We start from the raw sequence: 26277 nt of genomic DNA, 5'->3' as shown, positions 1-26277 counted from the left end.
GCTTGCCCTTCCTTCAGTCTCTGCTCCATAGTTAATCTCCGCAACTCCTCCCATGGGTATTTGATTCCGCCTTTTAAGAAGGAATGAAATGTCTACCTTTTGGTCTTGACCCTTGATTTTTAAAATAATAAAATTCTAGCAAACAAAAATTGAAGAACACATCAAAAACATCATTCACCATTGTCAAATAGGCATCATCCCAAGGATGCAGGGATGGTTCTATATGCAAAAATCCTTCTATGACTACATATATAAACAAACTCAAAGAAGAAACAACAACCCCTAGTCATCTCATTAGATGCTGAAAATGCATTTGACAAAATCCAATACCTCTTCATGTTAAAAGTCTTGAAAACATCGGGAACTTATAGCACATATCTAAACATAATAAAAGCAACAAACTAAAAACCAACAGCCAATATCAAATTAAATGAAAAGAAACTTGAAAAAATCCCACTAAAATAAGGAACAAGCCAAGGCTTTCCACTCTCTCTTATGTATTTAATACAGTACTTGAATTTCTAGTTAGAGCAAGAAGGCATCTACATGAGATCAAGAGTGTGCAGATTTGAATGGAGGAAGTCACAGTATCAGTACTCATAGATGATATGATAGTATCTACCAGAGAGCCCTACAGCTGATAAACAACTTCAGAAAAGTGAGTGGATATAAAAACAAATAAATAGTCTTCCTTTATACAAATGATAAATGGCCTTACAAATTAATTAAGGAAACAACACCTTTCCCAATAGCCACAAATAATTTAAAATATTTTGGTGTAACTCTAACTAAGCAAGTTAAAGATCTGTATGAGAAGAGCTTCAAGTCCCTGAACAAAGATAACAGAGAAGACCTCAGGAAATGGAAAAATGTACCAAGCTCATAAATCTCTAGGATTAACTGTTAAAAGTGTCCATATTAACAAAAGCAGCCTTGCTTTTTTATGAGATTTGGTGAAATTCTCATAAAATGACAAAACCATACTCTACATACATGGTAAGAGCAACTCCATGTGGAAAAACAAAAACCAAACCAAACCAAAAACCCAAACAAAATAGCAAAAACAACCCTGAACAATAAAAGAACTTCTGGGGAAATCACCTTCCCTGACCTCAAGCTCTATTAGAGAGCAATGGTGAATAAAACCCATCATGATATTGGTATAGAGACAGACAGATTGATCAATGGAATGGAATCCAAGACCTATAAGTAAACTCACATACCTACAGACACTTAATCTTTGACATTGAAATCAAAACCATGAGTGGAAAAAATGAAAGCATGTTGTTGAATAATTGGTGTGGGTATATCTGAGTGTCTGCATGTAGAAGAATGCAAATAGAGCCATACTTATTACCCTGTCCAAAGTTCAAGTCCAAGAGGACCAAGGATCTCAACATAAATCAAGATATACTGAATCTAAAAGAAGAAAAATTAGGAAACAGCCCTGAACTCACAGGCACAGGAAACAATTTCCTGAACTAAATACCAATGGGTCAGTCTGTGAAGTCAACAACTGATAAATGGGGCCTCTTGACACTTAAAAGCTTCTGTCGAACAAAGAAAGCTGTCACGGATCTTCTATATCAGCAGTGAACATCTGATATAACTGGGTAACCATCTATTCATGATAAGTGTGTTTTTAAACATAGAGTAAATTAAGCCAAGAGAATAAATAATTGTTCACTGAAAGCTAAATACACTGAAGAAAAAAACTGAAAAAAATGCACCAGAATATGGGAAGAACTTTCTCAGTAATTGTGAAAGTGGCTATTGTCATAGTTGTGGAAAATATGACTTTGCTACAATATCAAAATAGAAGCTAATGGAGGAAAGAGTTTATTTCATTTTATATTTCTGATGTTATACTCAATCACTGATAGAAATTAGGGAAGGAATGAAAAGCAGGAACCCCTTGGTAAGACCAAATGAAAAACAAACAAATAAAAGTGGACAAATGTTACTTACAAGCCTGCTTCACATAGCTTGCACAGGATGATTTCTTATAGACCCAAGGACTACCTGCCCAAGGGTGGCATCACTCACAGTTAACTAATTACTACAATAACAATCATTAATCAAGAATATTTACCTCAGGCTTGTCCATAGGCAATCTTCTGGACTTATCTTTTCAATTACAATTACCTCTTTTCAGATACACATAGGTTAATATCAAGTTGACAAAAATCAACCAGAACAAATATGCCAATGAACACAATACAGCACTTAGGGATCTGTATTCTACTACAAGGATACTCATCCAAGTTCATTGCTGTTTTGCTCAAAATATTCAAACAAATAACTACCCTTCTTATTCAGCAACTAATGAATGGATTATGGAATTTTTATACATATACAAATCAGAGTATCATTCAGATGTCAAAAACAAAATTAAAAATTCTCAGGTAAATGGATTAAACTGGACATTATTTTGAGTGAGGAAATGCAGATTCCAAAAGAAAAATGCCACAGACTCTCTCCTATATGTCGATAATGTACTTTAAATATTGTTTTAAAATGGAGTACACATGTTAAGAAAATATGAAGGGTTCATTAAGACAGGCATTTCAACAAGTAAGGGATAGAACACAAGTGCTATGAAGGTGGGAAAAGGAATAATGGAGCTAGGATTGAATGGGAACAGGAATTGATGAACAGCATAGTGGACAAAGTATGTGGAGGGATATCTAACACTATAATCCTTTGACAATTCTTTAAGGAAACTTAAATCTGTTGAAGCTTCACAAACTGCAGTTTACATATCTAGAGTGAGTGTCTTCAGTAAAACTCACTGGTTCTCCAACGTAGATTTGGTGATTTTACTTTGGTCTGCTGGGGTTTCCCTAAGTAAAGTGGCACATTTGTTCATGCATCCCTAGGAATAGTGTCCCCCAAGATTTTTTATCTTTGAACACTTTGTGCTAAAATAATGACTGGTCAGGGAAGTTATAACCACTGGTATACAAATGCTAGAGCGGTAACTAATTTAACTTTCTGGTTGCATTTAAAGCTCACTTTTTGATTGAATTTAAAGGTCCCTACAAGAGGAAAATTATGTCAGGTATCATTAAATGGGCCAAAAATATTTAGCTGGCTAGGTTCTAGATCCTAGGGAACATGCAATAATATCATTGCATTAAATGGACATAGTAATAAAAATCTTTGATATTGAAGATTACTTTATCATCATTAGACATCTTTCTTTTTATAATATATGATAGTTAATACAGAGATGTAAAACAGGTTAGCACACAGAGAATAAGAACCTTTAGGGACACCCGTAACAAAACTCATGACCCCAAAACTTAGAAATCATCATTGAAAATGATCAAATAGATAGTGTGGGCCAGAGGTAGGAGAAGGCTGAAACAATAATGATTTGCCAGATTTTCCAGTGATGGTGCATATATGAACTCAAAGCAATGGTGACTGCATACATAAGTCCTACTAAAGATCAAGCCAGACAAAGTCCCCAAATGGATGTGCCATTGGATCATGGAGTTCTGTGGGGCAGTGGTCTGTTCAGGCAATCTGGTCCTGGTCGAGTCTGGAAACCCGGAGACCCAGTGGGTAGCAGTTTCTGTCTGCCTGGGATGGAAGGTGTTTGGCCTTGTCTCCTGGGTCCCTGGCTCTTGTTTCAGTCATAACCTCCTCCCCCACCCCCAAGCAGGGGAGATGTGTGCTATCAGCTCCCAGCATTCTAGTGGACCCTACCCCCAGTCTTCTGACCACAGCCAGGTATGCTCTGCCCGACAGACAAGTAGCCCAGCCCCACAGACAGATAGCCCAGCCCCACCATAAAAGGGGCAGTTTGCGCCCTCCTCTCTCTCTTGCCCTCTCTCTTCTTCCCCTCTTCCTCTCTTCTTCTCTCCTTCTCCTCCTCTTCTCCCTTCCCCCTTTCTCTCTATTCTTCTCTCCTTTTTCTCCTTTCTCTCTCTCTCCATGTGGTCATGGCTGGCCTCTTTTCCCTTTTTTCCGTAATAAAATATCTTACGACTATGCCTTGTCTACTTTCAACTAACGCCTAGTGCAGCCCCAGCATCTACAGCAGGAAGACCCAGACCAACGACTCTCCTGCCCCATGCTAGCACAGGCCAGCCATGCTGCCACTTCTTTCCCCACCCTCTTCTCCCCTCGTTCTCAGTCTCTCAGAGACATCCAGCCTGCAATGTCTAGAGGCTGGAACCTACATCCCTGGCTTTTGGGAGGCCAAGGGACCACTCGTTATCTCTGCCCCCTGTGGACTGGGACCCAGACACTCCCTGGCGGAGTGTGCAGGCAGACAACTATACTTACACACTGTTCAGAGCAACTCCGAGACCAAACTCTGTCCAGGTATAGGTCATTCTACCCACCCCGTTTTTGTCCCCCGTCTACCCGGTGCCCAGTGCCCCGCATGGCAGTCCTTTGTAGTGGCGTGTGGCTACCAATGAGACTGCGTGACTGCGGCAGCAGGGAGGGGCCCCATCCCTGGAGCCATTCAGTGGCAGAGAGGGAGTGCTGCACCTGACAGAGTTCTACCCATATATGAGGAGCAATTTGGGATGATGTGATTGTCAGTTTTTGTTCTTGAGCATGTGGCTTCTAAGAATATATCAATACTCTAGTGGATGATACTACATCCAGGTATATTCAGTCCACATTAAGTAGAACAGTGGAATTTTAAAATATAAACATATAGTTTGGAAATAAAATTTGTATAAAAATGTGGAAAATTGATTTAGTAAATGGGATATGCTCATTATGTATATTAATTAAATTCACAAACAATAAAATGAATTTTAAAAATAAATTATTTTGGCCACTGGGAGATTGCTCAGTAGGGGAAAATGATTTTTATGCAAATTTGTGACCTGGGCTTGTCTTTCTATCACCTACCTTAAAAGTCTGGAATTGCTGGCTAATGATTTAACAAAAATATTCAAAGATACAACCCCCCCCACACACACAAAGAAATATTATATAATTTTGTGATCAAAACACTGTGTGATTTTTTTGAAACAGGGACATTCATTTTATGGAGTCAGAGAGTTGACTTAAAGCAAAAAATCTTAAATAAAAATTTAAGTTTGTAAAATGATTGAGTAAAATATTCAACATCAAATTAAATAATTTGTAAGGATATGTATCCACTAAATTGCTCAGTCTAATAGTTCTATGAAATGGCCAGGGGTCATTTTATCATGCACTACTTTTATGTTCTTATTTATGTATAATACTCATGGCAGCCCATTGTAGTTCCTTCAGAATAAACTTCTTGGTAACTAGATGGTACAAACATAAGGTAAGCTAGTGAAATTGGTGTAAACTATTATGTAAATAATTACATAAAAGTAGCTATAGGGATTCAATTTTAAGTGAGAGCATTCAGAGGTTTATCAGTGCAAGTGCAAATGGACACATGGAGACCAGAGAACAGACCTCTGTGTCATTTCATCATACACCGTTGATTTTTTTAACAAGGTCTCTACTTGGTCAGGGGCTCACATATTCATCTAAACAAGCTACACACAGAGCTCAAAGGTTCATTCATCTCTATCTTCTCAGGCTGATATTACAAAGATGCTCCAGCATGCTTGTTTTGGTTTTGAGTAAGTTTCAGGGATCAAAAATGAGCTTCTGCTTATAGGATAGACATTCTACTAAGTTTACTCTTTCCTCAACCCATAATTGTGCTGATTTTAGTGCCTTTAGATATGGTGAGTTTAAGAGCAAATATTCCTAAAATGAAAGTTAGCACAAGATTATAACTCAATTCCAAGGTTCCTCAGTACCTCAGTGAGCTAACAGCAAGAACAGTCTTGAGAAGGATCCTACCTTTATGGACAAAATATGTCAGAGGATTATCATATTGGGAAAGTCTTTTTTCATGGAGTCTATAGAAAAACTCCTAGAGCTACAGGGACTGAGATGGTCATATGAGAATACAACAGATAGGAAAGGCTGTGAAAATAGTAGGGCCATGCATGTCCTGATGGGGAGTGAAGAGCATATCAGAGGATAGTCCACACCTTGTTAAGGAAAACAAAGACACATGTCTTTTCTCATAGGTAGTAGGTTGTAAAGTGTCGAGATAAACAGAAGCAAATATCTGCGTTCTCAACTCCACTGCAAAACTCAGTAGTGTTGATACTAACAGAGGATAAGGCATCCTGTGGTATCTTACATAATTTTTCCATTGGCTATTTTTAATGAGTACTGTCTTGAGTATTCTAAGGGAACTATAAACCAATCTTGACAATAAACACACACAAAAATATATAGATAGAAAGAGATCGGGAAATTAGAGAAATAGGGAAAGAAAGATATTCAAGAGAGATATGAGTGGGGTAGAGAGAATGTAGTAAGAAGGGAGGAAGGAGAGAGAAAAATTAAGGAATGAAGAAAGCTATTATGCCAAATCTATAAACCATGGCTGTGCATCATAGGCCAGATTTTTAGTTTCATCTATCAAGGAACAAAGAGGAAATTTATGTTTACATGTGAAAATGGATCAGGTCATATAAAGCCTCCCTGGAGAGTTGAGCTTACCATTTTTGTGTGAGTAGTAGAATGAGATACTTCAGTGCTTTCATTTTCAACTTCTTTCCACAGTCTATGAAACCACTTCTTATATTCTATCCGCACCTGGCAAAGAACAATTAGAAATATGGTCACATCTATACTTGGTTCAAGAAAAGGAAATGCACCTAACATGAGATCCAAAAGATACAAATGTAAACTACTACTCTTTGTCAATTTCATTGCAATTCTGTATATGGATGTAAATGAACTTGTTAATTTTATTTAAATTTAACCTCCTCAATTATAAAATGTACCTATAATAAATACCATAAGGATGGGTGATATTGTTGGTGGTGATAATGGTACAGATGATGATAATGAAAATGTTCATAATTATTGCAATTGTATGATTGTGATACTGCTGAATGTGGTAGTAGTGATGGTGATGAAGATAATAAAGGAAGATCAGTCATGATGGTCATAATGAAAACAGTGATGATAATGAAAATAATGCTAATAGTCATGGTATGTCTGGTAATGGTGAATATAATGGTTTTGTTATATGACTGGCAAAGTATGACAAAAGATGCATCATGATTGTGGTGACCACAGTGGCAATGTTGATGGTGAGAATGATGATAATAGTGAATAAAAAGATGATTATGATAATAATTTTCATGGTGATAATACTATGATAATGATGTGATATTGATGATCATGAACAGGATGAAGACTGAATGATGATGGTGATGATGGTAATAATGTTGGTAATGAAGATGAAAAGGCAGAAGATATAAGAGTGTGTTCTGGGACTAAAAAATGTGGGAGAAATCCAGGTAGGTTGCCTGCCTGTCAACTTACCCCCTTCAGCATCTGCCCTCTGTATACTTAGTATTCCACTCTCCTAGTTGCCATAACTCAGTTCCCAACTGTGTTGAGACTTCTTGTACTCCCAGAGACCAGCCTGAGGCAGAGATACCCCACTCTTCTGCAGAAATCAGACTGCAAGAAATCCATGTGGGCTATCCTCCTTCCAAATGTGAGCTTTCTCACTATCTCAGATTCTGCTAACCCCATCCCAAGTCCCTTATATTCCTAAGTACTGTGTCCAACCCTCCAAGTTTATTGATCCCTTACTCTACCAGAGAGCAAGAAGACTTCTAAGACTTCTAAGAGTCCAGAAAGATTCCCTGTGATCAACCGCTTGCACTTTCAACTCCTGCTCTCAGTACACCACTCTTCCAATCACCATATCTTTGCCCCCAACTGAGATGGAGACCTCCTGTGGCAGAGACTCTTTCCTGTACTAGAAATCCCACACACTGGCAGGTGCCTTTGATGGGTGCAAAGACACACTGTTCTATCAGAGATCAGAGACCAATCAAACTGAGAAGTACAAGTAGGTTGTCAGCCCATCAAACTCCGCATTGTTTTTTAAGCTTCACACAAAAAACCCAGAGGCTGGCCTTTCTAGTCACTATACTGCAATGCTTAACTGGGGTGGAGAATTTTTGCTCTACCTGAGACCAGACTGGGGTGAAGATTTCTAGCTCAACTAGATCTCAGCTACTGGGTGAAACTAAGGTAGGCTGTCTACCACAAAAGCAATTCCACTTTTACTATGTAAGTATCCCTCCAATTTATACTCTATCCTGCACCCTCCTACTTGTGCCCTAGCGTCCAACATGGGCAGAGACTCCCCATGTTACCAGGGAACAAAATAGCTGGGAGAAATCCAGGTAGATTGCCAGGCCATTAAAATACTATACTCTCTCAGTGGCTCCCCAACTTATCTCTAGTTTGCTACCATCTTCTTGGTGATATCTCAGTCCCCAAGTGGAACAGAGATTCCCAGCTCTAAAAAAGACCAATCAATCCACAACAATTAGAGCCACCAACTAGACAGGAGACTTCCCATTTTACCAGAGACCATAAAGACTGTGAAAAGTCTAGGTAGTCTGACTGCTTGCCAACTCCTCACTTACTCAGCATTTTTCTACCTTATCACCAGTCTTGCATCTGTCTATTAGCCTTTCCTCAGGCTCCAACTGGGCAGAGACTGTCTTCAATACCAGGGATGACACTTACTGGGAAAACCCAGACTACACAGAGCAGAAGATGAGAGAGGAAACAGAAATCAACCGACCAACCAACCAACCAACCAACCAACCAACCAAAACCATAAAAACAAACAAACAAACAGAAAAAATCCTACAACCAGTAAAGAGAAATTTGGGAAGTGGTACTGAAACCTTTCACTATCACAAATACAGAAATCTAGATGCCAACGTATGAACACAAGAAAGAACTGTCAAAGCAAAATAACAAAACTCAGATATCCTACTACAGCAAGCCCTATATACTCCAATACAACAAAAAAGAAGGAAAAGACCTTGAGAACAACTTTATGAAGATGATTGTGGCCCATAAGAAGGAATGAATAAATCCGATAAGGAAATTCAGGAAAACACAAACAGTTGAAAGATATAAATAAATCCATCCATCAGACAAACAAACAACAACAGCAACAACAAAAACAATTGTAAGAAATGAATAAAAATACTCAAGACCTGAAAATCAAAATAAGAGCAATAAATTAAACACAAACTGGGGGAAAATTGGGAAAAAAATAATACTTAGGTACATGAACAGGAATTACAAACACAATCCTTCACCAACAGAATATAAGGGATGAAAAACAGAATCTCAGATCTTGAAGTAACAATGGAAGAAACAGACACATCAGTCAAAGAAAATGCTAGATTTAACATGTTTATGACACACGGCATCTAGGAAATTATGAAATATGAAAAGACCAAACCTCAGAATTGTGGTCTCCCTCCCCTCTGCTTGGACGCTGTTTCCACTGTTTCCGAAAGTGAAAGAATGCTGTGACAGGAGGGCTGAGGCTGCCCACCTGTGGTGCGAAACGGAAACGCTGACATTGCAGCTCCAATCAAAGGACTGGTACTCAGCTAATTTCTGCCAGAACTCACACTTAAAGTTTCTGCTGTAAACAGAGTTTACGACACTGTGTCTGCTATCTTGTTTATGTTAAAAGTCTGATTGTTATGGTTTTGTTTTTGCCTTTTACTATATAAACACACTGCACCTTAAGTAAAGTACACCTTGATACATCTACTTGGTGTCGTTTCTCTTTGCTCCCCACCCGCTTATTTTCACAGGTCCAGTTCATCTCCAGTCCAGGACAATCCACTATTGTGTAAGGTCTGCGGGCAGACACTACACAGAATCACACAAATGGAACAAGATTCTCAGCTTACAGACCCAGAAGTTATTTCTGCAAAATCATAGAACAATAATTTCCTAACCAAAAGAAGAAAACACCTATAATAGTACAGGAAGCTTACAGAGGACCAAAAGATGGTAACAGTAAAGGAAGTACACTTATAATAATAATATTTAAAACATTAAATATTCAGAAAATAGCAATAGAATAAAGCTACAAGGAAAAAGCAGCAAATAACATATAAACGCAGACCTGTTAGAATAAGACATAACTTTTTAATAGAAAGGCTAAAAGTCAGAGGGGCCTGGACAAATGTCTGCCAAACTCAAGATGCCACAGATTAAAAACCATCTATACTTTCAATAACCATAGATGGAGTAACCAAGATCATTCATGATAAAATCAATTTTTAATAACCAAAAACAATACGTATTCACAAACTTAGTCTTATAGAAGGATCTAGTGTCTATTCCTGGTTGTCTTCTTGACTATATCTGGTATGAACTACAATCCAGAGTTGGAAGGCTCACCTGTGATCCTGATCTTGAGGCTGGTAGATACAAGTTTCTGACCTGGATCTTGGCATAGAGATCTTGAGGCATAGTGGCTATGAATCCCAGGAGACTAACAACAAAGAGATCTTTGAGTTCAAGTCATCTGGGGGCAAAGCAAGTGCCAAATCCAGGCATGGTAGTACACACATTTAATCTGCATTACACCCTCTGTTAGAGACCTACATAAGGACATTGGAAGAAGGAAGATTCTCTCTTCTTTGCCTGCTTTTACCTGGGACTGAGCAACTGCTAGATCCTTGGACTTCCATTCATAGCTGCTACTGACCATAGTTGGAAAATTGGACTACAGACTGTAAGTCACCAAAAAATCCCTTTACTATATAGAGACTACCCATAAGTTCTGTGACTCTAGAGAAACCTGACAAATACAAAGGAAAAAAAAGAAAACTCCAGTCCTAGGAGCTTAACTATAATAATAAAAACACAGACAATTAGTAATCTCACATCATCAAAAACAAAAGAAAAGAAAAGAAACACACACTTACATACACATGCACGCACTCTACCACCACTACCAACAAAATTTCACTGGTCATTGATAGGTATCAATCTCAATGGACTCAATTCCCCACTAAAAATAAACAGGCTAACAGTATATATAAAAACAGGATCTGCAGTTCTGCTACATAAAACAAAACAAAGCAAAACAAAAAAACCCAAAAACCAAAAACCAAACTAAAACAACAACAACAACAAAAACCCCTCAGCAACAAAGATTAAAATTATGTAAAAGTGTTGAAAAAAGATTGTCCAATCAAATGGACCCAAGAAGCAAGCCATTATAGGCATTTTAATATTTAACAAAATAGAATTACAAAAAAATAGAATTACAACCGAAATTAATCAAGAGAGATAGGGAATAAATTCACACCAAAGAAAAATCCATCAAGATGATAATGATGTCTCAATTCTGAACATGTATGCTCCAAATACAAGGGCACTCACATTTTTAAGAGAAATATTACTATAGCTTAAACCACATATCAAATCCACACAATAATAGAAGGCTTTGATACCCCATCACCAATGGACTATTTAACCAAACAAAAATTTAATAGACAAACAAATGAGTTAACAGATGCTTTCACTCAAATGAACCTAATACATGGCTGAGATAAAAAACTCAGGTGACAGCAGATGCTGGTGAGGATGTGGAAAAAGAGGAACCATCCTCCATTGCTGTTGGGATTGCAAACTGGCCCAACCATTCTGGAAATCAATCTGGATGTTCCTAAGAAAATTGGAAATAGATCTACCTGAAGACCCAGCTATACAAAAGATGCCACAAGGGCACATATTCCATAATGTTCATAGTAGCCTTATATGTGATAGCTAGAAGCTGGAAACAACCCAGATGTCCCACAATGGAAAAATGCATACAGAAAATGTGGTTCATTTATACAATGGAATATTACTCAGGTATTATTCCAGACATCAGAAGTTTTTCAGGCAAATAGACAGAACTAGAAAATATCATCCTGAGTGGGATAACTCAGACCTCAAAGGACATGTATGCTATGTACTCACTAATAACTGAATATTAGCCAAAAATACAGAATATCCAGGAAACAACCCACAGACTCAAGGGTAACATGCTGAAGGACCCAAGTGATGATGTCTCAATCCCACTTGGAAGAGAGAAGAATGCAGTCACAGGGGGCAGAGGGAGGGAGCAACATGGGTAGAAGAGGGGACAGGAAGGGAAGTGGGGAACAGAACTGAAGCCCTGAGGACCAGCATAAAGAATGTAAACAGGAAACCTCAGGAGGCAGGAGGGACCTAGGCTGAACCTCTAGAACATACCAGAGACCTGGGAAGTGGGAGTCTCAGGACTTAAAGGGAGGGACCTTGGATGAAGTACTCTACAGTGGGGAGAGGAAATTTGTAGGGTCCACCTCCAGTGGAGGGACAGGACACCAAGTGGAGGGATGGGGTTGCAATCCCACAGTAAAAAACTCAGACCAAGAATTGTTCCTGTCCGAGGGAACTGCAGGAGCAAAAATGGAGAAGAATGTGAGAGAAAGGGGGTCCAGTGACAAAACCAAATTGTGTTTCAGCTCAACGGGAGGTCTGAAACCCTGACACTTATACTGATCCTGTGGTGTGCTTGCAAACAGAACCCTAACATGGCTGCCTTCTGAGAGACCCAACAAACAGCTGAAATAGTCAGATGCAGATACTAGCACCCAATCAATTGATGGAAGCTGGGCCCCCATGGTTGAATTAGAGGAAAGCTGGAAGTAGCTGTGGAGAAGGGCAGTCCCATGGGAAAACTAGCAGTCTTAACTGACCTGGGCTGAGACCTCTCCGACACTGAGCCACCAAACAGAGTCCCATGGGAAAACTAGCAGTCTTAACTGACCTGGGCTGAGACCTCTCCGACACTGAGCCACCAACCAGAGTCCCATGGGAAAACTAGCAGTCTTAACTGACCTGGCCTGAGATCTCTCCGACACTGAGCCACCAACCAGGCAGCATACACCAGCTGATATGATGCTCCCAACTTCCTGATCTGGCTTTAGTGAGAGAAGATTGACCTAACCCCCAAGAGACTCAAGGCCCTAGGGTATGGGAGGTCTGGTAGGCTTGGGGTGGGGTGGGTGGGGTCATTCTCTTGGAGACAGGGGAGGAGGTATGGAATGGGGAACAGTTGTGGGGCAGATGAGGAGGAGGATGAAGTCCAGACTGTAAAAAAAGGATTAATAATAATAATAATAATGAAATTTCAAAAAGAAATATTCAGTACTTTCCCAAAAGTGAACCACATACTCAGTCACAAAGCATCTGTCAACAGATAGCACCCTGTATCTTGTGAAATCCAACACTATGAAATAGTGAAACAACAGAAAGCCTACGAATTCATGGAAATTGAACAATTTTCTACTGAATGACCACTGGGTTAAGGAGAAATAAATAAATTAAAGACTTCCTAGAATTCAATGAAAAAGAGTGACAACACATGCAAATTTATGGGACACAATGAAAGCAGTGCTAAGAGAAAAGTTCATAGCACTATGCATACACAAAAATGGGGAGATCCTTTATTAACAAATTAACAGCACAAAAGAAAGTTCTAAACAAACAAACAAACAAAAGCACAACCATGTTGAGTAGATAGTAAGAAACATAGAAAATGAGGGTTGATGTCAATAAAATAGAAACAAAGAGAACAATACAAAGAATCAAGGAAATCAAGAGTTAGTCCTTTGAGAAAATCAACAAGACAAACAAGCCCTTCACCAAACTAACTAGAAGATAGAGGAAGACTATCATATTAACAAAATTAAAAATGAAAATGGAGCTTCCAGTTTCTGTCTGCCTCCGGAGCTGATCCTGTGCCACAGCGCCCATAGCTGATCTTGTGCTACAGTTCTCCATACCAAAATACCACTGGGAGAGAGCTGGGATTCCAGGAGTGCTGATAAGCCTATAAGCACAGGAGGGACAGGCAACAGTCAGAGACAGCAAAACCAGCTAATACCAGAGATAACCAGATGGTGAGAGGCAAGGGCAAGAACATAAGCAACAGAAACCAAGGCTACTTGGTATCATCAGAATACAATTCTCCCAACAGAGTGAGCCCTGGACAGCTCAACACACCAGAAAAGCAAGACTCTGATTTAAAATCACATCTCATGATGATGATAGAGGACATTAAAAAGTACATCAATAACTCCCATAAAGAAATACAGGAGAATACAGGTAAATAGGTAGAAACTCTTAAAGGGGAAACACAAAAATTCCTTAAAGAATTACAGGAAAACACAACCAAACAGGTGAAGGAATTGAACAAAACAATCAGGATCCAAAAATAGAAATAGAATAAATAAAAAAATCACAAAGGTAGACAACCATGGAGATAGAAAACCTATGAAAAAGATCAGGAGTCATAGATGTAAGCATCACCAACAGAATACAAGGGATAGAAGAGAGATTCTCAGGTGCAGAAGATACCATAGAAAACATTGACACAATAGTCAAAGAAAATGCAAAAATGCAAAAAACTCCAAACCCAAAACATCCAGAAAACCCAGGACGCAATGAGGAGACCAAACCTAAGGGTAATAGGTATAGAAGAGAAGGAAAATTCCCAACTTAAAGGGCCCATAAATATATTCAACAAATTAAAGAAGAAAACTTCCCTAATCTAAAGAAAGAGATGCTCATAAACATACAAGAAGCCAACAGAACTCCAAATAGATTGGACCAGAAAAGAAATTCCTCCTGTCACATAATAGTCAAAACATCAAATGCACAAAAGAAGAGAAAGGATATTAAAAGAGAAAGGAGAAAAAGCTTAAGTAAAATAAAAGGCAGACCTATTAAAATTACATCAGATTTCTCACCAGAGACTATGAAAGCTAGAAGGTCCTGGGATGATGTCATACAGAAACAAAGAGAACACAAATGCCAGCCCAGGCTACTACACCCAGCAAAACTCTCAATTACCATAGATGGAGACACCAAGACATTCCATGACAAAACTAAATTTACACAATATCTTTTCACAATTCCAGCCCTTCAAAGGATGATAGATGGAAAACTCAAACACAAGGAGGGAAACTACACCCTAGAAAAAGCAAGAAAGTAATATTATTTCAACAAACCCTGAAGAAGATAGCCACACAGACATAATACCACCTCCAACAACAAAAATAACAGGAAACAACAATCACTAATATCTCTTAATATCAATGGACTCAATTCTCCAATAAAAAAGACATAGATGAACAGACTGGATACATCAACAGGATTCAGCATTTTGCTGCATACCGGAAACACAACTCAGTGTTAAAGACAGGAACTACCTCAGAATAAAGGGCTATAAAACAATTTTCCAAAGCAAAGGGTACCAAGAAAATAGCCAAGTAGCCATTCTAACATTGAATAAATTGACTTTCAACCAAAAGTTATCAAAAAATATAAGAAAGGATACTTTATATTCATCAAAGTAAAAATCTACCAAGATGAACTCTCAATTATGAACATCTTTGCTCCAAATGCAAGGGCACTCACATTAATAAAAGACACTTTACTAAAACTCAAAGGATACATTGTATCTCACAGAATAATAGTGGGAGACTTCAATATTCCACTCACGACAAAGACAGATAATGGAAACAGAAACTAAACAGAGATTAAGTGAAATTAACAAAAGTTATGGACCAAATGGATTTAACAGTTATCTATAGAACATTTCATCCTAAAACAAGAGAATATCCCTTCTTCTCAGCACCTCATCATACCTTCTCTAAAAGTGACCATGTAATCGGTCAGAAAGCAGGCCTTAACAGGTACAAGAAGATTGAAATAATCCCATGCATCCTATCAGATCACCACAGACTAAGGCTGGTCTTCAATAACAATAAAAACAATGGAAATCCTATGTACACATGGAAACTGAACAGCATTCTACTCAATGATAACCTGCTCAAAAAGAAAGAAAGAAGTTAAAGACTTTTTAAAATTTAATGAAAATGAAGGCACATCATACTAAATCTTATGGGACACAATGAAAGAAGTGCTAAGAGGAAAACTCATAGCTCTGAGTGCCTCCAAAAAAGAAACTGGAGATAGAACATACACTAGCAGCTTAACAGCACACCTGAAAGCTCTAGAACAAAAAGAGGCAAATTCATCCAGGAGAAGTAGGTGGCAGGATATAATCAAACTCTGGGCTGAAATCAACCAAGTAGAAACAAAAATAACTATACAAAGAATCAACAAGACCAGGGGCTGGTTCTTTGAGAAAATCAAAAGATAGATAAACCTGTAGCCAGACTAACCAGAGGTTAGTATTCAAATTAACAAATTAGAAATGAAAAGGGAGATATAACAACAGAAACTGAGGAAACTAAAAAATTCATCAGATCTTACTACAAAAGCCTATATTAAAAAAAAAACAGGAAAATCTGGATGAAATGGATGACTTTCTAGACAGATACCACATACCAAAGTTAATTCAAGATCAGAAAATCTTTGTAAACAGTTCTATAACACCTGAGAAAATAAAAATAGTCATCAAAAACCTTCTAACCAAAAAAGCTCAGGGCCAAGTGGTTTTAGTGCAGAATTCTACCAGACCTTCAAAGAAGAGCTAATACCAATACTCCTCAAAGTATTCCACAAAACAGAAACAGAATGAACATGACCTAATTCATTTCATGAAGCCACAGTTACTCTGATACCTAAATCCTTTAAGACCCAACAAAGAAAGGGAACTTCAGATCAATTTTGATTATGAATAATGAAACAAAAAATACTCAATAAAATTCTCACAAACCAGATCCAAGGACACATCAAAACTATCATTCACCATTAACAAGTAGGCTTCATCCCAGAGATGCAGGGAAGTTCAGTATATGAAAATTCATCAACATAATACACCATGTAATAAACTCAAGGAAAAAACCACTTGGTCATCTCATCAGATGCTGAAGTTGCCTGTGACAAAGTGCAACACACCTTCATGTTAAAGTCTTGGAGATACCAGCAATTTCTGGCACATAGCCAAACATAATAAAAGTAATATATAGCAAAATAACAGCCAACATCAAACTAAATAGAGAGAAACCAGAAGCAAACCCACTAATATATGGGAAGACAAAATGTTGCCTGCTTTCTCCCTGTTTATTCAATATAGTAATAAAATTTCTAGCTAGAGCAATTATACAACAAAAGGAGATCAAGATGATAAAAATTGCAAAGGAAGAAGTCAAGGTATCACCTTTTGCAGATGCTATGATAGTATATGTAAGTGGACCCCACATTTCCAACAAATTCCCTACAGAGAACTCCTACAGCAGATAAATAGCTGTAGTAAAGTGGCAGGATATAAACCTAACTAAAACAAATCAATAGCCTTCCTTTATTTAAAAGACAAGCAGGCTGAGAAAGAAATTACAATCCCCTTCACAATAGCCACAATTATTATAATACATCTTGATGCATCTTGGTGACACTATTATCAAGCAAGCAAAAGATCTGTATGACAAGAACTTCAAATTCTTGTAAAAAAACAATTGAAGACTTCAGAAGGTGGAAAGATCTCCTATGCTCATGGATTGATAGGATTCACATAGTAAAAATGGCCATCTTACCAAAAGGAATCTACAGACACAATGCAAACCCCATCAAAATTCCAATACAGTTCTTCATAGACATAGAAATAGCAATTCTCAACTTCACATGGACAAAAAACCACCAGGATGTTCAAAACAATTCTCAATGATAAAAGAACTTCCAGGGAAATCACCATCCCTGAACTCAAGCTGTACTACAAAGCAATAGTGATAAAACTGCATGGTACTGGTACATAGACAGACCCGTTGATCAATGAAATAGAATCAAAGACCCAGAAGTAAATCCACACAGTTATGGACACTTGATCTTTGACAAAGAAGTCAAAATCATACAGTGGATAAAAGAAAGCATCTTCAATAATGGTGCTGTTTTTACTGGTGTTCTGTAGGTCAGGGAATTAAAATAGATTCATGTTTATCATCTTGCACAAAGCTTATGTCCACATGTATCAAGGACTTCAACATATAACCAGATACTATAAATTGAATATTAGAGAAATTAAGAAAGAGCCTCAATCTCATTGACACAGGGAAATTTCCTGAACTGAACACCAGTGGTTCAGGCTATAAGATCAACAATTGATAAATGGGACTTTATGAAACTGATCAGCTCCTTTAAGACAAAAGACACCACCAATAAGACAAATTAGGAACCTACAGATTGGGAAATAATCTTCACTAACCCTACATCAGACAGAGTGCCAATATCTAAAATATATAAAGAACTCAAAAAGTTGTCCTCCAAAAATCAAATAACCAAATTAAAATAAAAAAATGGGATGCAGAAATAAACAGAGAATTCACAAAAGAAGAATCTCAAATGGCTGAGAAGCACTTAAAGAAATGTTCAAAGTCCTTAGTCATCAGGAAATGCAAATCAAAATGACTCCGAGATTCTACTTCACACCAGTCAGAAGGGCTAAGATCAAAAACTCAAATGACAGCGCATGCTGAATACCTAAGCTATACAACTCTTGGGGATATACCCAAAAGATGCTCCACCATACCACAAGAACATCTGTTCCACCATGTTCATTGCAGAATTATTTGTAAAAACCAGACACTGGAAACAACCAGATGTCTCTCAACTGAAAAATGGACATAGAATATGTGGATGATTTACATAATGGAATAATATTAAGCTATATAAAAACAAAGATATCATGAATTTTCTAGGCAAATGAATGAAACTAAAAATTATCATACTGAGTGAGGTAACTCAGACCCAAAAGGACATTCATGGTATGAACTCACTGATAAGTGTATGTTAGCAAAAATGTACAGAATACCTAGGATACAACACAAAGACTATAATAAGTTTAACAAGCAGAAGGGCCCAAGTAAACATGATTCAGTCCCTCTTAGAAGGAGAAACAAAATAATCAAGAGTGGAGAGAGCTGGGCAAAAGAGGTGATTGGGAAGAGAAATGGAAACAGGATCAGTATGTAGGTGGAGGACTGGAAAGAAGCCCACAGGGCCAATAGAATGAACGGATATAAGCAGCCTCTGGGCGTGGGATCTGGGGTACCCTCTAGAATGTATCAGAGACCTGGAAGGTGAGAGACCCTAAGGACTCAATGGAGGTGACCTCATCCAGAGACCTGGAAGGTGAGAGACCCTAAGGACTCAATGGAGGTGACCTTATCCAAGATGTCCAACATTGGGGAGAAGGAACTTGAAGAGTGAGTCATTTATTAGTAACCTTACCAAGAGCAGTATATTCCCTTGGGAGGAAAAATCTCTTGGAAGCCAACCAAAACAGGGTAAGGTTTTTCTTTTTAAGTTAAAAGGTTGCAGTCATATCATACTGATGGGGCTTTTTCCAACAAGCTCTTCCCAAGCAGGGAAAGAAGAACACTTCTATGTAAATATCACACAAGACTCATATCTCCAGAATTAAATGAACTGAAATCAATGAACTGTGATGACAATGTACCTATTGTGTTAGCACCTTGGCTGTTGTTATTTTTTACATTCGGTAGTAAACAAATGAACAAACAGAGAGGCCACCAAAGGAGGTTGCAAAGAGATAATAAATTATAACTACAACAACACTAACAAAAGTAATGTGTGTGCTACTGGTTTTCACTGTACTTTGTTATATATTCTGAGCCCTTCAAAGTAAGATGCTGCAATAATTCCAGAGGATAAAGTAGACTCAGAAAGAATATGCATAATCTTTGTAGTCACAAAATGAACTGGAAGTGAGGTAGGTTGTACTGAATATCATTTTATCCCTCTCTAAAATACAGGAAATTGTTCATCCCCTTCATAGTGAACTCAAATTTGATAATGAACTTTGCTTTGATTAATCAGAAGTATACAGAAATCTATAAGTACTATGTGTAAGTTTCAAGATTTAAGGTATGATTTATATATGATCTCCTTCCCATTTGATACCAGACAATATCACATGTGTTCATAATGCCAGCCCAAACCACTGTCAAGTGAAGTCTTTTTCATTTCATAAATATTAAGCCAATCAAATGTCAATTACATAACATGAATGAAAAACAAATTTTATGTTTTTTATGCCACCATGATTTAAAAATTGACAATAACGAACCCTTTATTAATTTGAGAATGATCCACCTCATCTTGACACGTCTCTAAGATGTATGCTTAGATGCTGACTAGATATGAAACACATTGTATGCTTTATCTAGGCAAAACTTAAAACTATCATAAATAAATGAAAATTTCAAAATTGAAATGTGAAAAAAGAATATGGTATCTTGTTCTAGACACTTTTGGATCTAGGTTTGTGAGATTTGACACAGCCTTACCTGGCGATTAAGCAGACAATGTACCAGAAATATCAAAACACCCTGGAGGACATTGATGATGGTGAACAGGTACGCAACGATCAATCTCACTGTCTTCCCAACTTCAATGAAAATAAATAAGCCAATGCCCCAAGAACATCCCAATACAAATAACTGAACAATGGCTTTAAATGTCATAATCCTGTTAAAAAAACAATGATAACAAAGTTAATGACAGTCCATCAGGCTTTAAGTTAAAGCCAGTTAATTTAAATTGCTGGAAACTGCATGTTTTTCATGTGTTAGGTTATTAATTTTTAGAAATATTTTGCTAATTAAAAATATACCTGCCTTACATACAAGATGTGCTGGGGTAATGGTAGTACAGAACTTGCGGAAGTGGCTAACTAATGATTGGTCCAACTGAGGCCTACACCACAAAACGAACACTTCCTGGTTTGTCATAGGTAGGACAGCCCAAAGACCCAGGATAGAACCAAACAAGACTGGCAAAAAGTAAATAAAATGATTCCTAATGATTTTCTACTACTGTCATAGATCAGTATCTAGCCCAATCATCATCAGTTGGGCATAATCCAGAAACCGAAGGAAGTAGATGCAGAGACTCACAGCCAAATACTAGGTGAACAATGAACATACCTTGTATGATCCTCCACATATATTTTTTGGCTATATAACTTGGTGGTTTTGCTGGACTACCAACAATGTAAATAGAAGGCATCTCTGACTCTTTTGCCTGATCCTAAGACCCTTTTGCACCTATTGGGTTTCTGTGTCCAGCCTTGATATGAGGATTTGTGCCAAGATTATTGGGAAATTTTCATTTTTAAGGGAAACAGAGAAGTGAATCTGGGGGAGAAGTGAGATGTGGGTAGGGACTTAGAGGAGTGGAAGGAAGGACAGGACATAATGCATAAAAGAAGAATAAGAGAAAAATAATAACAGTACATAACTAAGAAATTTTGAATGTATGTACTAAAACTTGAAGTTTTACTATAGTATTTTTTTTTTTTTTTGGAAGAGGTCATCGGATCCCATTACAAATGGTTGTGAGCCACCATGTGGTTGCTGGGAATTGAACTCAGAACCTCTGGAAGAGCAGTCAGTGTTCTTAACTGCTGAACCATCTCTCCAGTCCCTTTACTATGTTGAAACTATAAATGTCTTTACAGGCTTTTGATTTGGATTGCATAGATGCCCCATTATGATATGGCTATGAAGCTGTGAGAACCAGGCATAGAATGTAATGGTATAAAAGTGAAGAGGTTGAGTATCAAGTTAATAAGGATGGAACAGTGATACATTTGATGTCTACTTGGCAGAACCTAGAATCACTTAAATGGCCTGCTTCCGAGCATATCTGTGAGGGAATATTGAGATTAAGGTTAATCTCTGCAAATATCTTTGAAGGACTGTTGTTATTATATTAACTGAGGAGGGATGTTCTGCCCCATGTCACAGTATCAAACCCCAGAGCTGGAATGCTGCACTACATAAGATGTAGAAAGGAATATGTATATATTCATGTATTCATCACCATCTTCTTTCCAGTTGTGGATACTGTATAGCAAAGTATTTCAATCTCTACTTGCCTTGACCATCCCTCAATTTGTGCTATACAAAGTTCAAGACCAGTGAGATAAAAAGACCCTTTCTTCATTAATAGGTATTTGTCAGTGTATATTGCCACAGCAACAGGAAAATAAATTAAGACAAAGCTCTTGGTATATATTTCACAGAAACAATATTATATCAATAATGAAATAACAAAATATCCATAGTACATAATTAAAAGACTGCATTGGCTTAATAGTAATATATACTTTTCTCCATTCTTCTATTCCATGTTCCTGGTTATGCCCAGGGGTTTAGTATGGAGAATTTTGATTTATACTTTTGTATGATTTTATGCGTTTGTCTGTTGGTCTGAGAATAGAAGCTAGGAGCTCTATCTATGAACTTCAGTAAGACTCATTATCGTATTTTCCAATAAGTATTTCTCCTCTAGAAAATGTTGCAATGAGAACAGCTGATTCCACTACATTCTTACTTTGTGTCTTGAAGTGTAGAAACTTCTTTATTGAGAGAAGAAAGTTTGCTTCTCAAAATCCATATAATTAGAAAGTAGAACACCAGGTTTATCTGTGGAAATGGCATGAGGAAATGAATTGGAAATCACTTCAGGATCTTTTTTCACACACTACAACTTGTGTTGGATCTGAGAATAATTTGGCAAAAATTCAGACTTCCTATAGTTTCTATGCACATTCTCTGAAGTATTGTGTACAACCCACAATAAAATTATAGCTGCCCTCATTTTTGATATTTTTCAGTAGTTTTTATTAAAAATAGGACATTATGAAAATGGAAGGTTATTGTTCATTAATGGCAGTGGTGGTTTGAATAGGTTTGGTCCCCATAGTTTCATGTGTTCGAATGCTTGGCCATAGTGAATGGCATTCGTAGGAGGTGTAGACTTATTGGAGGAGTCATGGCCTTGGTGAAGGTAGTGTGACAGTGCATAGGTGGGACTTAAGTTCTCCTATGTGCAGGCTCCATACGATTCAAAATATAGTTTCCTCCTGACTTCTTTCAGATCAAGATGTAGACATCTGGTTTTTTCCAGCACCAGTCTCCCTGCAGACTGCCATGATAATAATGGACTATATCTCTGAAAATGTAAGGTAGCTCCAATTAAATGTTTGCCTTTATAATATTTGCCTTGGTCAAATATTGATCTTTATAGCAGTAAACCTTAAGACACTGACCTAGGCAAAAGCTATTGATTAAAAATTTAGAAATCCAAGAACATATCTTGTACAGTAGATGGATGTACATTTAATATTTTCTGAAGCAAATATCAATTAGCAAATTTAGGGCTTTAAAAACAATCTATGATGGGTACATACACACACACACACATGAATGAATGTAGGAGCTGATAGATGAGAAGAGATACTGGAAAATGCTGTCTTCTATATATGGCAAGTTTATTTTGCTCATGATCTCACAGGCACCATAGATATTCACACAAAACACTCTCAAGATTAAACAACATAAAATCCGAGCTTGGGTGAGGAAGGAATGCTTGAAGTGCCAACCCAACTGAGGAATGACTGACTTAAATAGTTAGTAGAAGAAAAAGACTCACTATCTTTTTGCCTATGGCCACTGATAGGGTATCCATGATTGCACTGCTGGACACAAACTGATGCACATATAACACATCCTAGTTTAACTCATTTGGTAATCTTAAAAAGGAAGAGGATGTGACATTGCAAAGAGTTGGAGAGAATAAATAAGGAGTAAATAGGACCATTGTCCCTTTTATATATATGTAAATTTCTCAAAAATAAATTTGGAAGATAAGCATATACTCAGGAAAAAAGGCTTTCAGACTTAGATCTGTCTATACTTCTTCATTTTAGTTCTCCTTTAACATTTAATAAAATGTGCATACTATTCTATGTCATCTGAATGTAGGCATACTCACAAGTATTAGTCACCTACCAAGATAATGGCTGCCACTGGCCCCAAGAAGCTCCAGATGAATCCTCTATGAAGACTGAGCCAGCAACTGTGTTCAGAAGATAGGAATTGTCAGTCTCTGTCACTATTGAAGAAAGAGAACTGTACACCAGGCCTTAGAGTATGATCTGCAGCTGTGTGGAACCAATAATTCCAAACTGAATTTCAGAAGGCTTTCTTGTCTGACACATGCTGGGTGCACTGAGGATCAGCTTTGCCAAGTATGAAGTAGGAAGTGATCAAAACATGGAAAAGGTAAAATAACTTGTGAAGCAATGAGACACTTTAAACTTAGTAGCTGCCATTTTTCCAAATAAACTTGGTAATTTCTCTAATTTCCACAAGAAAACTTTTTGTGATGTTTTGAATGTTTTGAAGATTTAGAACAAATTTTTGTAAAATGTAAATCTTGGGAAGATTGTCTCTATGTAAACATGGACACTTCTCCATTTGTTTTAAACTTCTATTGTCACTTGTGAATTTTCTCATCTATAAACTGTAGATGATATAGTTTAAGTAGGGTGATATGCACATAAATGTTTGGAGCAAAAGTTAATCTAAGTAGATGTAGTTGTTATAATGACATGGGTGGGCATAAGACAGTTAAACCAATAGTTAACTGTAAGCTACATCAAACAATGAAAATTAAATATTTTATGTAAAATTACTCTATTTCTTGAAGATTGTCATATTTTGTCATGGAAAATGTCAATAACTGAGTCTGGACAGATCACTATGGATCTGATAACTATATTGTGCAACAGATAATACTTAGGATACAAGAAAATTCTACTCAGAAGTTGTCTCCTTGGATTGAAAACTGCAAAGTACTTATATCTTGTATATAAGCTTTACTGGGACTCAGCTGCACTCTTTCCTGTTGAAGTTTTGTCTTTTCTATGTGTTATGAGGATAAATACTGCCCTCCAAGGTCAGGTTGCTCCCATGGAAGAACGAATCTGCAAGTAGACATGACTGATGCTACACAACCTTGTCCCCACCTCCTCGTTATCCCTGGTTGTTGAATAATGATGCCTACAACTGGGCAGAATTATGATAAGCAGAGTTTGGGATTTCTGGGCTTAGTGTTGGAGGAGAAAGACTAGTGGGGATAGAAGACGGAGAGTAGAAAAGTCACCATATGGTAGGTGAGTTATGAAAACTTTGCCATGAAAGACAGTAAATCAATGCGAAGAGCAGTTCAGATAAAACATACAAATTTATACCTCAGACTATTGAGAGGTAAGTGAACTCAAATAGTTGAAGGGTAGATGTCTGCCTAGCTCAAGTGCATTAAATGCTTGTTTTAAATATAAAATTTGTGTTTCATTTATCTGGGAACTGAATAAATAAAGATTGTGTAGAGATCCTGATCTGAGATTAATTTTTACAACACCTTACTTTACATATTATTAATGACTGATATAGCTATAGAAGTATGATTTAGAGTGATTGGTAAAGAGGCTATTTGGTCTGAAAAGCTAAGAAAATTAATATTTGGTCTTTTATTGAAACAGTTTGCCTGTTCCCAATTTTTTCTAGTATTCATGCTGTGCCATCATTCTGGATGAGTGGAAGACTCACACTAAGCATATCTCTGAGTGCAAGATTGTTAATGTGGATGACATTCTATCATAGGTATAACAAAGTTTGTAACTCAACACTATCAAAATGATAGTCAATTCAACTAACTGCTGAGAGGAGAGATTTGGAAAATTTTTAAAAAGACAGAAATTCATTATGCTTCATAATGTAGCTTTGAGTCTTTTTATTTGTTTTCCTTTCAGCTCTCACCTTTCATAAATACATGAATTACAATTATCCTCATATCTCTATCAATGGAATAAAGAAAGTCCCTCTCCATAGAGTCATGTTGAGAGCTACATGAACAACAGACCAGCTTTTGGTAGTCGGTATTTTTCTCCTCATTGTTATTGTCATTCAAGGAAATTATCTTAATCTTTACCTACTGTTTGAGGTTCCTAAAGAATACAACACATCTGATTTTAACTGGGGACTGTGGGATTGCTTTAACTATTCCATATTTTCTTGAAGTTGTTTTCAATATATATATTCAATATATATTTGTAGACATGTCTGTAAAAGGACTTCTTATTTTACCAAAATTCTCCATGAAATAAAACACCAGAGATATCTACTGAAGGTTTCAGTTAGATTATGGTTTTAAGAATTAGAAAATATGGGAACCAGCTGTAAGAATGTGTATCTTAGATACAGACAGACTTGGTTATGCCATCACTACTGCACAAACTCAGTGTGGAGCTGAAAGTATCCAGGAGGTGGAACCAGGAGGATAGGAAGCTCAGGGACATTATGGACAACGTTCAACTCCAGCCTGGGATGCATGAGACCATGTCTCAAAGAAACAAGGCATCAGTAACTAAAAACTATGTCTATTGTTTCAAACATATATATATATATATATATATATATATGTTTTTGGTTTTCATAACAATACAAAATGAATGTTCTTGGTTTTCATAACAATACAAATGTTCTTGGTTTTCATAACAATACAAAACGTATAAAC

At 37.2% G+C, this 26277-nt stretch overlaps 1 protein-coding gene across 4 annotated transcripts in view; it reads right to left on the bottom strand.

Annotated features, from left to right (window-relative positions):
• LOC116074322 (adhesion G protein-coupled receptor E4) overlaps nt 1-26277 on the bottom strand; it is a 111938-nt gene that overhangs the window by 15622 nt on the left and 70039 nt on the right. For all 4 annotated transcript variants that reach the window (XM_031346748.1, XM_031346750.1, XM_031346751.1 and 1 more), the window contains exons 13-16: nt 23709-23775; nt 22249-22340; nt 20199-20379; nt 6532-6627 (exon numbers count right to left, since the gene is read on the bottom strand). In XM_031346748.1, coding sequence (XP_031202608.1) covers nt 6532-6627; nt 20199-20379; nt 22249-22340; nt 23709-23775 — 436 coding nt within the window. The remainder of the gene's footprint in view (nt 1-6531; nt 6628-20198; nt 20380-22248; nt 22341-23708; nt 23776-26277) is intronic.

The sequence above is a fragment of the Mastomys coucha genome, unplaced genomic scaffold, assembly GCF_008632895.1.
Source record: "Mastomys coucha isolate ucsf_1 unplaced genomic scaffold, UCSF_Mcou_1 pScaffold3, whole genome shotgun sequence".
Classification (NCBI taxonomy): domain Eukaryota; kingdom Metazoa; phylum Chordata; class Mammalia; order Rodentia; family Muridae; genus Mastomys; species Mastomys coucha.
This window is presented reverse-complemented; position numbering and strand designations above follow the sequence as displayed.